Source organism: Prionailurus bengalensis, chromosome B1 (assembly GCF_016509475.1).
Source record: "Prionailurus bengalensis isolate Pbe53 chromosome B1, Fcat_Pben_1.1_paternal_pri, whole genome shotgun sequence".
In the NCBI taxonomy this organism is placed as follows: Eukaryota; Metazoa; Chordata; class Mammalia; order Carnivora; family Felidae; genus Prionailurus; species Prionailurus bengalensis.
The window spans coordinates 121577852-121594991 of NC_057344.1; the positions used below are offsets into that span (position 1 = coordinate 121577852).

General features: G+C 35.9%; 1 protein-coding gene across 2 annotated transcripts in view; it reads left to right on the plus strand.

Moving 5' to 3' along the window:
* The window catches only part of PPP3CA (protein phosphatase 3 catalytic subunit alpha), a 328963-nt gene that overhangs the window by 279950 nt on the left and 31873 nt on the right, over nucleotides 1–17140 (plus strand). For both annotated transcript variants that reach the window (XM_043571713.1, XM_043571717.1), the window contains exons 9-10: nucleotides 12525–12650; nucleotides 14907–14981. In XM_043571713.1, the coding sequence (XP_043427648.1) occupies nucleotides 12525–12650; nucleotides 14907–14981 (201 nt within the window). The remainder of the gene's footprint in view (nucleotides 1–12524; nucleotides 12651–14906; nucleotides 14982–17140) is intronic.

Here is a 17140-nt window from a genome sequence, read left to right on the forward strand (position 1 = left end):
AAATGATATGCCACCTGGGCTCAGTTGGTTACATGTACGACTCTTGATTACAGCTCGGGTTATGATCTCACAGTTCACGAGTTTGAGCCCCGTATCAGGCCCCGCATTGACTGTGTGGAGCCTGCTTGGGCTTCTCTCTCTCTTCCTTCCTGTCTGCCCTTGCCCCACTCTCATTCTCTCTCTCTCAAAATAAATAAATTAATTAAAACAAACTAAAAATAATAATATGCCACCTATAAAAATGACTTCAGTCTCACCCACTCAACAATGCCACAGATCTTTACTGAGAACTTACTGGATACCAAGCACCATGCCAGGTGCTGGGAGTATAAAATAAATAAGATGGAAATTGTCTTCACTCTAGTGGGTTTTATAATTTGGTAGTGGGATAGACATTAAATAAAGAATTCCATCAAAAATTATTCAGATATACTTGGAAAATACTCCAAAGAAAAGAATGGTATTGAGTGAAAGTGGAAATTAGTCCACGGAGACCAAATAATAATAATAAGCTTAACTGACAAAAGTGACATTTAAGCAATCTTTGTAAAATATGTCAATATCAAGAAATACAGTGGTAGATGTGAACTCTGCTTTAAACAACTCAGTTTGGCCAAAAAATATAACGAACCTCTGGAATAATGTGTTTTAAGCGTTGATGTAAACAGTTAAATCCTTTATCTCTATAGTGGTACACCTGTGCTTCAGAAAAATCTAAAGTAAATTACACAAAGTTGCCATATGGTGCCTGTTCTCTGTGGTCCAGATGAGTTGTCATATGGGTGCAGGAGTGGATGGGTGGATGGATATATGATTCGGATATCGAGAAATACAAATATACATTCAGGGCTATATAACTCAGTTCCAGGAAAAGCTACTCACAGTAAAATTAAGTAATCAAATAAAACTCATCAAATGAACTGTATTTTGGATTTGAGAAGAAAAGTCTAAATGGCAACCAAACTAATTTACCAATTAAGACCAAAGATTAAAAATGACCACAAGGAAAAAAATCAATTCAGTGTTAAAGTCGGTTAAGGAAGAAAGAGGTACAAAATTGGGTTTCAAGGATAAGACGAGAAGAGCATCGTTTGCTAAAATGCTAAAGTCTACCCTTTTTGACTGGGAAAAGAAATGTATTACGATGGTTTGGACTTTTAAATGAGACAAATTGATAGAATTGCTTTTAAAAAGCATTTTAGCCCCACCAAAACTTGGCGGAGTCAACATCCTCAAATATTTTCCTTCAAAATGTAGTCAGGGACTTCAGAAGGATACCATTTATAAATAAAAAGATACTTTACAGCTTGGCATACCATTGTAAAGAGAGGATTTAATTGCCAATAAAAAAAAAAAAAACAAGGTAAGAATCTTATTGGCAGTCATGATGTGGACACTCAGGAGCAAATGCAACCTCTCTGAGGCCAGCTTGTCCTAGTCCCCTGATGTCTAGCTGGAGCACGCAGCCTTCAGTGACACCATCAGCACGGTAGGCTGCCAGGCCTGAGAACCTCATTCTTGTACTGCAGCACAGTTCTGTCATGTCAGGACCTTGTTTCAGTATTCCAGAATCATGTGTGCAAACTTAGTGATAGGTGGTCCCTGCCTGAGTCAGGAGCCAAGTGCAGAATCAACTAGTTCAGATCCTTATCGTGAGTGGGAAAAGGAAATAGGGGGAGGGGGGCAGTCTCTGGAACGGAGTAGAATTCATGCCCAGGTAACCCTAAGTTAGCATCTTAGCTTGTTTCTTCACAGCATGCCAAAAAGATTACTTCCCTACAAAATTGCTTACATTTTATAAGCAAGAAGCCATTTCTGTAGAGTTTGAGGCTGATCTTAACCATGGGAATAATCTTTAGCATTGACATAAACATTTTTAAAACATATTTTGGGTCTTTATAACCACAGGCATAAATATGATCACTAGCGCTTTATAAGTTAGATAAAATTAATCCAGAGATTTTGTTCAGCGGCAAGAGTTTTCCCAGCTCGTACTTTTTTCCTGCCATCATATCAATTCTAAAGATCCTCTCAATTGGTCTTGAGCAACTGTTTGCTCAGATCACTTTTTTCATATAGGAAACGTAAATGCACATTCACGGTAGCATTTTGTTATTTGATATTTCCAAAAAAAAATGTAGGCTACGTGTTTTTCTTGTTGTTACTAAAGGAAAACAAGTAAAATAACTCCTATGAAAAATAGTAATTTCTCCATTTGTTCAATATACATTTTTATTTTTTACCCCAATGAATATTGAATTACACACAATGGGAAGATAATTTCTTTATAGTGACCATTAAACCAAGGACAGTCTACCAAAAAATGATATGGAATCTACAAACTACAAAGGATCAAAGCAGAAAACATGAAGAAAACTCTTAGCATTAACTTTTTGTATTATCAGTATGAAGTAGTAGAAAATAAATTTATGTAGACATTTAGGCTGAGGAGGACTTTTGGGTAGGAATTTTTGATTAGTTCACATCTCTCTGAGATGAATGGATAAGATTAACTGCAGAGAGGTTTTAGTGGAATATCCCTTTTCTCTGCCTTTTATATAAAGGACTCTTTAATATATGGAATTAATCTAACTATGATTATAATTTCTTATACCATTATCATTATCATTGTCACCTTGACTCCTACAACTTTGATATGTTTTCTTTAAAGTCTTAGGTTGGTAATAGTATATTTAGTAAATGTAAATATTTCCTTTCAGTTGGGCAGTTGGGATAGCATGTATACAAATGTTATTTTCTTTATTCATGCAAGTAGCAAATGATTAATAATAATAATAATAATGGAACATTTATCTTGTTCTAGAACCTGCTCTCAGTTTCCATGTGTCAATGCATGTAATCTTTCAATACTTTGTGCATTACATTCTAATCTTGATTTATTGATGAAAACCTGGGGCACAGAGGGGATGCCCACTTTCCCCATGGTTCACACAATCTTATCAGGGAATAGCACTGAGATTGAAACTCAGCTGACTGACTCCAGTGTTTGCAAGTTAACCTCTGTCTTCTAGGTCAGCTTTGTTATCTGAGGCATTCAGGGTGATGTTTCCACCGAATCCCTATTCAACTCATGGCTCCATTATGTGGAGACTCATGTAGATGACTAACTGTTCTTCAATAAGAAAAAAAAAAAAAAAAGAGCTTTCGGACTGAAGAGTCATTTATTATCCCTTTAATATTACGTGAATGTTATACATTCAAATATATACGTTATTAAAAGAGCGGGGCATCTTTTATGTTATTCTAAACTAAATAATTAATCTCTCTCTTTAAAAAGTGTCCCTTAGGCGCTTAGACTTTTGCTTTTTGTACATTCAGCTCCACTGTCAAACTGTCATTGCTGGAGGCCACTTTCTAAAGAGATTAGTTTTAGTCCAGTCATCAACTTGCTTACATTTCAACATTTAATTAATGAGACAGAGGGTAAAATGGAAAATCTATCAAGATTTAATATCTAAGAATTACCCTGAGTATATATTTTAATTGAATGCACACTCTGTATCTTTGCTATAACAAGTGAACTTCTTGATGTTGTAACTGTCGCTGCTGCGTAATTATAAAGTTTGGCAGTTAAGTAATTGTGGAACTTCCCTAAGTAATAACTCCATGAATGAGATAATCCTTGCTTTTTACAAAGGGCTGCCCGTGGAATTGAAGGATTTAGCTCTCCAAGTTCTGTAAGCCCTTAAATGGGGATGAAGACAGGATCTGGAACAACGCTAAATCCTTCACACAGCTTTATCGGCAGTACTCTACTACTGCCCCTTGAACAAGACCAGCTGGGGGATGCATCCTGAGGTGTTGTATTCCATTTTCTGACAAACGGTTAGAAGATTCTGTAGAAATTGAATTCTTTGTAAAGCATTTCATAGGAGGAAAGACAGGCACAATCTAGATAATGTTGAAGACACCAATGAATGGCTTATCCCTTGCTATTCAATATCTAGAAATTCTAGATCTACAAGAGACTTTACCCTGACAATGTCAAAAAGTCTGCGTGATATGACTTTCCACAGAAAATATCAAGTGTGTGGGTTTAATATTAACTCAGTGCCAAGGAACAACCTAGAACTTTGCAAGTTATAGCTCAGGGCTTGATATCAAGTACAACCTTGAAGGTGAAAAAGGTGTTTTGTGATTGCATACAGATACCACCAGTTTTCAAGGTACCTCCCACCAGGGTACCTGTGTTACGCACTTGGAGCTGGTAGGTATTGACTTCATTGAATGGAAGCCAAGCATGGATACAGTGTTTCCTATGTCCACACCATCTTCTCCAGCAGTTCAAAGCTTCAGCTAAACCTCTTTCTCTCTCTCATTTACTAAGGTGGCATAAATCTTATGTTAGCATTATAATAACACAGATTAGAACTTAAAGCTAAAACTCATAACTAGTTCTTTCTTATTGACTTAGCAAAAAATACTGAATCGAAATTCAAATTCTCCGTGTGAAATTGTAATGTTAGAAACAATTCTGTGTTTCACTGGACTTGAGCTACTTCCAAGGATCAGTTTCTGGCCCAGACTCTCTGGGTGTTAGTATTTGGATATGACACTTTAGGTGGGAATTATAAGATGGAAAAGTGTCAAAAATAGATAGCCATCCCCTCCTTGAAGAACTTGAAACTGCATCTTGATACTTCTGTTTTTCAGTTGCCAAGTAGTTTTTGTGATTACATATTATCATGGATATTAATCCCATGTATTATTGTATTTGAACATCATACTTTCAAAATAATACTAATTATTCCTATTTTGCAAGTTTTGGAGGTAAAGCTCACACAAGGATAATACTTGCGTAAGTTTACACAGTTATCATGTGGCAGGGCCAATGTTTTTTCCATTCTTGTCTATTTTAGAGACTCTTTTACAATTTTAAAATGGAGTTAGCATCTGAAGTGACATTTTTGTCTTTCTCCTAAATTCCAACATGTACCCTTCAGACTGTTCATGTGTTGTTAGTTACACTTTTAGTGTCCTGGGAAGTTATATGTTTTATGTTTTTGAAATTGTTTTTGTTTTTACTTTTTCTTTGCCTGCTTGCCTTCCTTTTGTCCTTCCTGTCTTTCTCCATCTTGTCCTTCCTTTCTCTATTTCCTTTCCTTAGATCCTTTCTTCAACCAACATTATTAAACATCAGCCACGTGCCAGGTATGGTACGAAGCACTAAAAGAAAAAGAGAGATCTTTGCCTTCTTCATCCCTTCCATCATCTTCCTTTTATTGACTTTACCCAAAATTCTATATTTAAATAATGAGCTGGTTCAAAATTTACTAATGCAATATCAAAAAGAGAAATATGTAGCACACACATGCACATATAATTATAAAATTGGCTCATATTATTTCATAGATATATCTGGTACCGTCTCTTTCCTCCATGTAAGGAAGATACTATCATCCAAATTGTATGTAGGGCACTTGTAGCAAAGTTAACAAGGTGCCATGAAGGATGCATGTACAAGGAAGGAGAAGCAGGCAGGGACTAGATGTGTGGATAAGAAGATTATATATAGTAACACACATGTGTGTATCTTGATAAACACAAAATCCTTAGCTCACAGCTTCAGGGAAATTATATATACCTACTGTTTCTGGTTATTAACGATAAAATATTTCAGGTTGATTACATTCAGTCATTACATGGAAGTTATTGAGAATTTGTCTGTGAAAGACCCTATGTGAAGTACTGAATCAAGCAGCTTAAAAGAAAACTTGAAATCTGTCTTTATAAAAGACTTAAACACTTACTTTGTGCTCAATCTTATGAGCTATAGAGTAAAAGTGAGTTATAAGTGTAGTCCTTGCTCACCAAATACAGTAATCCTCATGAGTTAATAAATTTCCCTTAAACTAAGTCACTAGTAATAATAAAAAGAATCTTTTTAAAACAGAATACACTGGGCAAGTACAGGACATTCAGGGAAAGATAAAAAAGACACAGGAGTTAGAAATGAGGTTTCAAAATGGAAGAAATCACCAAGATTGTGCTTATAGATGCTATAATTTGAACTACAAAAACTGTGTATATATGTAGATATATTATAGATATATATCTTCACAAAATCTTCAAAGAAGATTATACCTTAAAACAGTAATCTTTATTGGGAAATACAGTTTTAGAAAATGTACAGCATCTCTCCCAGAATCAAATAAATCCTTTCATGCAGTATATGGCATAATCTTAAAATATTGGTAAAGGATATTATGAGTGTATAGGTCCAATTTCAAGAATTTTATCCATCAAGCCATCATGTCTCCTTCTGTGATGGTAGGACTTTGCCAAAAGAACATGATGGGGGTTTTCCTGCTGGGGTATCTATCGTCTACAAGTGACAGAACTGAAAGGGAAAAAAAATCCTGAGTCTATTACACTTTTTCTTCTTTCTTTCTTTCTTTCTTTCTTTCTTTCTTTCTTTCTTTCTTTCTTTCTTTCTTTCTTCTTTCTTTTTTCTATTTCTGGATGGATTATGATTCTGGAATGCTGCCATTTGCTTCCTTTTCACCTTTCTTTTCTATCCCTCTGCCCCATCTTTTGAAGATGGGAGTGCATGGCCAATTAGAGCTAAGGAGATGAAAAATGTTATTAGAATTCATTATTTCCATTCTTTTGACCTCTCTCCCCTCTATTGAAAACAGCCCTGGTAATGTTGAGAAAGCCTGAGTGAGGTATGTTGGGAGTGTTACATTCTAATCTAAAGACTTTCAGAAAGGAGCTTTGTGTTCTTGAAATCCACTTGAAATGTGTTGAGCCTATGGTTTTAATGCCCTTTGCTAGCAATATTTTGATAACTTCTTTTAAGTTAGAAGCTCTCTTTGGATATTTACATCTATCTATAGATATATAGATATATCTAGATATATCTATATCTATCTATATCTATATATCTCTATATAGATATCTATGTATCTATATATCTATATATATATCTCTATATATCTCTCTGTATATCTCTATCTCTATCTCTATCTCTATATCTTACTCATTGTCCTATCATCCTCCTCCCTGGTGATGGCAGTTGTAAAGAAGGTGTTGAGCAATATTACCAAGTTTTTATGAAATACAGGTTTTTGTGTCTCATCAAAATCTCAAATTTTAATGTAGGAGAGAGCCCTTTAATTTACAGATTTGGATATGGCCTAGCATTTTATTGCATCATATGGTAGACAGAGGAATGGATTTTATTCCTTGGGTTTCAGTCTATTTGCTGTACCTAATTGTGTCATTAGAAATAAAAGAGTTCAAGTGGCCCTTCCCTATTTTCAGGTAGGAGCTGTCCCTTGATTATGGATTTTATATCTCATACACAGCATGGCTTACATGTTTGTTTGTGTAGGGTTCTACAGGTGCAGTAAAAATGATTAGACCAAGTAATTGCATAACTTTAAGGCCATAACTTTGACATCAGAGAAAGAACAGGCAGTCAGGCCTCCAGGTTTATAGAAATTAGTATTCTTTCCATTATATCAATTTTTTTCTGGCTATTTTTCACAAGCACATGTGCAAAAGAAGAGCACTTGTTTCTAGACTGTCTGGTCAGCTCTGAATTTGGTTAATAACATGGCCTTGTATATATGTCATAATCTCTCTGTAGGCCTCTGATGCAATTGTTAAATGACAGGAGGTCATGTATAATTGCCAGTATAATGGCGAGATTTCTTGATAGTAGGCTTTGTTCTTTCTCTATTTCTCAGACAAGGTCTCAGGAGTTGGTCTCGAGTGATTCTTGAAGCACAACCACTTGTATTATTTATATTGCACTGGAGATAAATGTCTTTCAAGTACTTCAGAGAACAGCACACTGTTAGGGCTCTAGTTGAGTTTTGTAATCCCAGTGACAGTTAGAGGCAGGTGGCAGGGGTGGATGTGGGAGGTGGAAGATGAAATGTTAACTGTGAATTTCGTGACTGTAGATATTGGGACTGTTTTAGGTTAAGGGTTTTTTTTTCATGTACTTTTATGATACACACACACACACACACATATATACACATATATGTATTATACAAAAAAACATAAAAATTTATGAGTAACTTATTAATGTAAGGTTATTCAGGAAGTATCTTTGAGTGAATACCTTATGCTGCTAAAGAAAAAAGAATATATATATTGGTGTATTTGTATTTTTAAGTTATTCTTTTCTCTAACCTATAGAGAAGTAGAAAAATGTTCTATAAATAGTCTCTAGAATTACTGAGAATATTATTCATTGCATTAATGATGAGGTCTTTGTTCCAGAAGTTTGTTATCATTCAGATCTGGAAGTGGTCATATAAATTATCTAGATAAATCCATGAAGTTAGGTGAGGTAATTGAAATCTAAACACTTTAAGTGACCTCGGGTCTTGTGAGTACTTAATGACAGAACCCATCTAGCAGTCTGGGCTCCTGGCCTTCCAGTCTAGTGCTCTTTTTTACAAAGAATAAATGTGGAAGGAGAATCTGTATTCAAAACTTGGCAGGCAATGAACAGTTTATGCAGTTGGGGTGAGAATATCATGGAATACTAGAAAGATCGGGGAATTTAGACTCAGACCAGAACTGAATTTAACTGCTTCTTAAGTGTGACCTTGGGCAAACCTCTCTGTTTGCTTATTTTTGAAATGCAAGTAAGAACTAGTTTTGAGGGCTATTGTGAAGATTTGTGATTACGTTTTGTAAAGGACCAAATATAATGCCTGATATATAGCAGATGCTTAGTAAATGTAGCTACTGTGACAATTTATTATTTCTGCTGTCAATAAACAAAAATAAAATCTGGAAAAATTCCTGCTTTATCAGTAGGCACTCAGATAAATTATATTGAGTCAGCGTCGAATGAAGAAATGCTTTGTCTCACCAGCTCCAAAACAGAACCTCTGTGTTATCTATTGAGCAAGCCATACCCTCACTTGTAAATTTTGATCGTATTTCATTTTTCTCAAATATGATTTTGGCAAAAGCTAAAACATCTTTAATTATGAATACTATATTCAAGGTTAAGTTAGTATAACAGCTAAGACTAGAATTCATCCATTTATAATTTATAAGAGACAGAGGGACTGGTGGAGAGGGGATGGGTTTGATGTCAGTAAAACCTGAGTTTAAATATGAGTCCTATCTTTCCGTTGCTCATTGAATGATGTTGAGCAGGCCATTTCATTTCTCAACTTCCGTTCCTTGGATTATAACGTAACGGCAGTCACACCTGCCTCTCAGATTTGTAGTAAGGATTAAATGACATATTCTATAGAATCTCTCCCTTTCTGCCAGGGCATTTGGAGAGGTTATTTTCCCAAGGCTAGTTTTCACATCTATTTTCCTTCCTCCTGCTGCACCAATCTAATGCCAGATAAAAAGCGGGGGAAGCTCACAGGAGACATTGCTCTTCAAAAAGATTAGAACCTTAAAGATCTTTTGAAAACATGAGAACATACTCCTGCTATGAATATGCTGTATCCAAAAATAGTAAAGACCTTTTAAATGGAGCCAGTATTCAGGTAGTGCTTAGCAGAGGTGGGAAATACTTCACCTTTTCCATCTGGCAGATCAGAGATATTTGTATGGTAATTTGCCATGATTTTTTTTTTCATTTTGTATGGCTTTAATACTATATGAATGTATCCTTAGGTCAAGTGTCTTATGGAATAAATGATAGGATAATTTAAAGAAGAATGGGGTTACAGACATATATGCAGGATTCAGCAGTCTGTGGGAAGAAGATATTAATTCCTTCCATGTCAACGACTGCACTATCTGCATTTCTTGTCCCCAAAGTGTAGTGATTCTGTTCCCTGGAACTGTGCTGGTGAGCCAGAAATATGTTTTGAAGCAAAGACCGTACTGTTCTCAAGTATGATTTTAGTTAACTGCAAGCTGCTGACAACACCAACATATTATTAGGCTGCAATATGATATATATAGTATCCACATTACAAAAAACTATATATCTTCCTCATATTCTGCGTTGGTTAAACCCACCAAAAAACTTATCTTCATTCTGGGCCACACTTTTACAGGGACATTGCCAATGTGGCATGCATCCAGAATAGGGATGGGCAGGAAGAAGGAAAGGGACTAAAAGCCCTCTCATATGAAGAAGAGCCAAAGGGATTAGGAGGAATTTTCTTAAAAAAAAAAAAATTGTAAGAGAAATAGGAAGATGAATCCTTAGCTTCTGAGCATTTATACTGAGAAGGTAGTATGTGGAGCACAAAGAAATATAAAGCCCATTGTATGATACTTGTCCCTAAAGATATAGAAGTTTGGCATGCACATATATATATATATATATATATATATATATATATACACAATGGCTATGGTCAATATCAAATAATAAATGCAGTATAGAGGTTTAAGTCAAGAGCTTTTGGAATGCAGAGGAAGGTTGAGATTAGATCCGCTAGAAGAAATCAGAAAAGATTTCCCTGAAGGGATACAGTCTGGGTTCGACACCATAGGATAGAAAACCTGGGGTATTTAGAGGTTTCTAAGAAAATATTCCAGGTGAAAGAGCAAACACGGTTAGGAAAGCGATGCTATGTTAAAGATATTGGTAAGTAAGAAGTTAAGATATTAATGCAGACATTAAGGCTCAAAAGCAGTAAACGTTTGGTAGCTTTTCAAAAACTAGATTTCGAAGGGCTATCTTTGATCTCTTACCTGTAATCACAGGCTACAACATAAAGTATTAAAATGATTGCTTTCTCTACGTTTTAAAAGCCTAAACCAAGCAAGAAAAAACCCGTTTGACATCATCTAGGATCTGTTCAATAATTTCCACTAATGTGATGCTAATTATGCCATGAGATGATAATAAAAGCAAAATCTTACCAAAGTTTAAGAAGGTGTGATGCGAGAGTATTGTGATTTGTATTTATTTATTTTTTTTTTAATTTTTTTTCAACGTTTATTTATTTTTGGGACAGAGAGAGACAGAGCACGAATGGGGGAGGGGCAGAGAGAGAGGGAGACACAGAATCGGAAACAGGCTCCAGGCTCTGAGCCATCAGCCCAGAGCCCTACGCGGAGCTCGAACTCACGGAGCGCGAGATCGTAACCTGGCTGAAGTCGGACGCTTAACTGACTGCGCCACTCAGGCGTCCCTTGTGATTTGTATTTAAAAGATTGTCATTTAGAATCAGAAGTATACTTGTTCTGTATCTATCCAGAAGGCAGAATTAGGATCACTGAGTGGTAAAGAAGTTTTAAACTCAACTTGAGAATTTCCCACAACTTAAAATTGTTTGTCTATCCATAGAATAGATGATGCCATTAAAACAAGTAGCTCTTCCTAAATTGAAAGTACTCACAGAGGGGTGCTTGGCTGGCTCAGTTGGTAGAGCATGCAACTCCTGATCATGGGGTTATAATTTCGAGCCCCATGTTGGGTGTAGAGATTACTTCAAAACAAAATCTGCTTTTTAAGTTTATTTATGTATTTTGAGAGAAAGAGCATGAGTGGGGGAGGGCCAGAGAGAGAGGGAGAGAGAATCCCAAGCCGGGTTTGTGCTGTCAGTGCAGAGCCCAATGCGGGGCTTCATTCCATGAACTGTGAGATCATGACCTGAGCTGAAATCAAGAGTCAGATGCTTAACCAACTGAACCACCCAGAAGCCCCAAAATTGAAATAAGAAAGAAAGAAAGAAAGAAAGAAAGAAAGAAAGAAAGAAAGAAAGAAAGAAAGAAGGAAAGAAAGAAGGAAGGAAGGAAGGAAGGAAGGAAGGAAGGAAGGAAGGAAGGAAGGAAGGGACTCACAGAGACCTGTTAACCTTGTACTGGGATTGCTTTGGAATGAATTTGAATTTCTGAGTCTGGTTAGAAGTGAGACCAGCAATGATCTTAGGATCTCTGCAACCATAGCTTTCTCTGTGACTGTGTATCTAACCTACAGACACTATACAAAGCAGAGTGAAAAGGGTAGATTCATTTCCTAAGTCATGGATGGTGATTCCTTTCCAGAAGTCAGGAGTGAAGTCAGATACCAGTATATTATTTTATGTAAGATCCAATCCAAACATTTTATTTTATTAAGTCAAGAATGCAGTCTAATTTCAACTACTGTGTATAACCATTGTGAGTTCTAATGGAAAATGCATGCTTTCTTTGAAAACATAGAAGTAAATTCTGTTCAAATATTTGAGGAGATTATTAAATTGTGAAAATGATTTAGCTATACCACTTTTATTAGGGTCATCAACTGTTAAATAAGACTAGAATATTCTTGGCTGTAAGAGGAGCTTGACCAATTCCTGATAGACATTTGATTAGCTGTTTTATATAAATATTTGCCAAACTGTAATGCCATTTCATATTTAGCATTCATATATTGTGCAGTTTCATATTACATTGAGTATAGTTTGATTCCCGAGTAGTGTATACATTCATGACTGACTAAGATACTGGCATTGATATTTTGGACCTAAAGTCACACAGTTTAATTTTCCTGATCAGCTGAGGCCATGTGGAGAAGCAGAAATATGTACACGTAAACCTAATGTCTTTGTTTTTGTTGTTTTCAGCTGCAGTATTGAAGTATGAGAACAATGTCATGAACATCAGGCAATTCAACTGTTCTCCTCACCCATACTGGCTTCCAAATTTCATGGATGTTTTCACTTGGTCCCTGCCCTTTGTTGGAGAAAAAGGTGTGTTGTGGAATCCTGCAATGATATGGGAGGGAAGGAGAGGGGATGTGGACTGTTTTACCATAAAACAGAGAAACACTTTGGCCTGACCAATAAAAGTCACAAGTGGCAACATGAGGGAAAAGATTTGAAAGTGTGTCACTGTAACAAAATATAATGAGTGAAATAAGGGGAAACAAGAGCAATGAGAAACATTAGGAGAATTTATGTGATCTCATTGGAATACTACAACTCTTTGAAAAATGGCAGATATATAGTTTTAACTTGCTTCAAGCTATCATGGCTACTTTTCCCCCTTATCCTCCTATCTTAATTCGAGCGCTATTTTATTTTATAAACTACCTGTCAAATTAAAAGGTTAAGATAGCCATGCTTTTCTCACATTTCTGATGTTGATAATAATCACTGTGTGACAGTGATTAATGGCCATAATAATTTAAAAGCCAGTATATACGACAACAAAAATACTTCTTTACAAATTGGCGACCATTAATGTGTTACAAGATGAGACAGATTTACATTTACATAGTTATTGACTATTAACTTGTCCAGTTTTCCAAAAGAATTGGTTTGCCTTCCTTTCCTATCCTTCCTTCCTTCCTTCTTTCCTTCCTTCCTTCCTTCCTTCGTCCCTCCCTCCCTTCCTTCCTTCCTTCCTTCCTTCCTCCCTTCCTTCCTTCCTTCCTTCCTTCCTCCCTCCCTCCCTTCCTTCCTTCCTTCCTTCCCTCTTTGTTTTGTTTTATATTTTGACCTAAACCTCATCAAAAATTTCAAGGTAAGTCCTGCACTCACTGGGCTTAAGCATTTAGTTCAGGAGGGCTAACGGGGGCAAACCGGGTCATAACTCAGGCATGATATGACACATCACCAGAGAAGGTAAATAGGCATCAGAATAAAGGTAAGAGTTTGCACATGTTTCAGAACCCTTATAGGGGTTTTAGAGAAAAGCTACACATTTTTTCTAAAATATGTATTTATTTGTATTAATAAATGTGTATGATATATGAATGTAGTATTTATTTTCCTATAATATGTATGGAGGGTTTTTTCCCTTAAATTCCTTAAAATGATTAAATCATGAAGTTATGATTTGTCAGTGAAGAAGTCTTTCTTTCAGATACCAAAATAAGTCGAGTAAATTTTAATAGTCTGATAAGTGTTCCCAGCACTACGCCATGTCACCACCTCCCTACACTGATCAGAACACAGCATGTGTTACTGTCCTCTGTTGGCTTCTCTGGAAGCAGAAGCAGTGTGAATCCTGACAACTACTGGGAACCCTTTGAACACCCTTCACTTGGGTTGTTTCCAGTAAATGTTCAGATTTTGAACATCCATTACAAAAGAACCTATTAGTATATTTGTATACATAATTCACTTTTGATAGTTAAATGGAAGCTGTGGATTAATATTGGCTACATTGATATTTACTCTTTATCATAGATTTTCCACTCTAGAATCACACTGATTTTTAAAAGGAGCTCTTGAAGAAATAGTAGGCCACTTTCTTTTCACCTTCATGACAGAATCCAACCTAATTTCAGAAGTTGTTAAGTGTAAATAGCATGCACCTTAGTGTAAAAGTAACATGGTACTAATTTCTGACAACGCTTTAATACAATCTGGTTGTAATAAGTTTACTCAATTAAGTGTCTTCTTAAACTTACTGAAGCTTTATTGATAAAGTTTTGAAAATAAAATTTAAAGTTAGTATCCTCAAAACTTCAAATATTAGTTTGTCAGTCGGCAATTCGTATCAAACAAAACCCATGCCCATCACTGTGCTGGGTTCTCTGGGGGGATTAAAAGAATTAAAAAAAAAAAAAAAGAGAGAGAGAGAGAGAGAGATCTAGCATTCACTTAGTCCCTGCAAAACAGATGGTTGCAATGTGGTCTAGATGTAATAGCATCATACAAACAAATAAAAATTCAAAAGGAATCACTTCCTCCTTCATAGATGGATAGTATATTCACAGCCACATATCTGATTTGTCCATTGTCTGTTGACGTAGCTAGTTAAATGTTACCATACCATTTCATAGGCATGAGCTAATACTTTTATAAACATATAGTCTGTGTAGAATCACCAAGCCGGTTATGTTTTATGATCAGGATTTTATAGAAAGTGCTTTGCAGGAGATTCTATATACAATATAGGTAAGAAATGCTAAGCTTGCTCATTAATAATGCCAGAGTAATAATTAAGGCTATAACTGAAAATCTGGACTTTTTAATTTTTATTCTTTTCCTTTTTAGTGACTGAAATGCTGGTAAATGTCCTCAACATCTGCTCAGATGATGAACTAGGGTCAGAAGAAGATGGATTTGATGGTAAGAGGCTTGAGCCTTTGTGCTAATGCTATTTGCCAGGTGATTACTTGGTGTCTCATAGGTAACCCAAGGAATATGTTTCTAAGATTTGGATTATGTTAAATTATAACATACAATTGAGAATGGAAGATATTATATTTTCTATTTGTTTTGAAGAAATACACAAAAAACCACACACCAAACACACACACACACACACACACACACACACACACACACACACATATCATGAGAGAATTTTCCCATGATTCTGAAAACACTGTTGAATAGTGAGCTATTTTAATGACCATCTTTCAGTAGCTCACATTGCTAAGTGACTTTTTTCACTCCTTAATAACAAATTTTTAAAAAGTAATCCTTTAGCAGATATTACCATTTACTGAGTAACTTCTAAAAGTGCCTTTAGTGAAGTTGTTCCTGTCAGTTATTCAAATTTTGATGTTTATGATAAAAAATACATATTTACACATTAATATGTTGTTATTCATGTCAATACCAATAATTTTTCATATCTATAATAATAAGTAATGAATATGCTGTATGCACCTTTTGTATTATTGTTTAAGATACTGTTTGGTATTCAGTTACCCCTAAAGAGTATACTTTCTCTATAAGAAACAAAGGTCTGGGGCACCTGAGTAGCTCAGTTGGTTGAGTGTCTGACTTTGGCTCAGGTCATGATCTCTCAGTTTGTGGGTTCGAGCCCCACATCAGGCTGTGTGCTGACGGCTCGGGGCTTGGAGCCTGTTTCAGATTCTGTGTCTCCCTCTCTTTCTGCTCCTGTCCCACTTGTGCTCGCTCTCTCTCTCTCTCTCTCTCTCTCTCTCTCTCAGAAATAAATAAACATCAAAAAAAAAAAAAAAAGAAATATCCATCAGGTGAAAGATGGAGAGAAAAAAAATCACTGTAGATCTTACAGAAGTACCCCAAAATGAATGGAAACTAACAAAAATGTAGGTGGAGGGGAAAGTTCGAGAGCAAACCACTTCTGTAAACATGGGATAAAAACCTAGTCTGTGTAGGGAACTCAGGATTCCAAGATGCAAGAGAGACCTGTGGCTTGATGAAGTTCCAGTCTGATAGAGAGGCTGATGCTCAATCAATAGAATGAGACAGATTATAAAATGAAGAGTGAAGGTGGCAGCAGAAACTAGATCTTGCGGAAGTTTAAACTGATAGCATCTTTACCTTTAAAAACTGCATTTAAGTCCAATGAAAGGTGAATGTGGCCCCTTCTGGAAGTTAGCATCTGACTTCCAGATTTGATGTTTACTTGGATTAGCACAGGTCACATCTACGAATGCAAACTACCTAATGTTGTAGGCAGAAATGAAATAAAAGGATTCATACACTCATATTAATAGAGTCTGTATACTTAGGTAAATGTGAAGTGTACAATTATTCCTATCATCTCGTGGTTTTACTCCTCTCTGTAATTTCTATCGTCATTGCCTGTTTGTCTCCATAGACTATTCTTCAGTCATATGTCACATTTCAAGGGCATGTATAATGTAAGGAAGGAGAGAGAATTCTATATATAATAGAATATAAAATATACAGAGGCGCCTGGGTGGCTCAGTCGGTTAAACGTCCGACTTCGGCTCAGGTCATGATCTCACGGTCTGTGAGTTCGAGCCCTGCGTCGGGCTCTGTGCTGACAGCTCAGAGCCTGGAGCCTGCTTCAGATTCTGTGTCTCCCTCTCTCTCTGCCCCTCCCCCGCTTATGCTCTGTCTCTCTCTGTCTCAAAAATAAATAAACGTTAAAAAAATTTTTTTAATATGTAATATATGCCTAAACTTTTACTATGTTAGAATTAGCTAAAGAATAGTTGTAAGAACTTACTTCAGTAAATATATTGATATATTTTGAAATATCCAGAATTCAATGGATATTTTCTGCTTCTTCCAGATTCTAGATGTTTCCTATGTTATAGCCACAGTTTGCTACTATTAATACTCTTCCAGGCTTAGTGATATCATTTAAGAGATAATATTTTCATCATGATGGAGTCTTTTTTTCTAAAGGAAGAATACGTCCCTGGTGGTATCTTAAAAGTCAACAAACATTTTACAATAGATGTCTTTCTCTATGTTCGTTTTATTCCTTTTATGTTCCTTTTATTCCTCAAGAGAAAGATTAATTAGCGTTAATAAGGTGA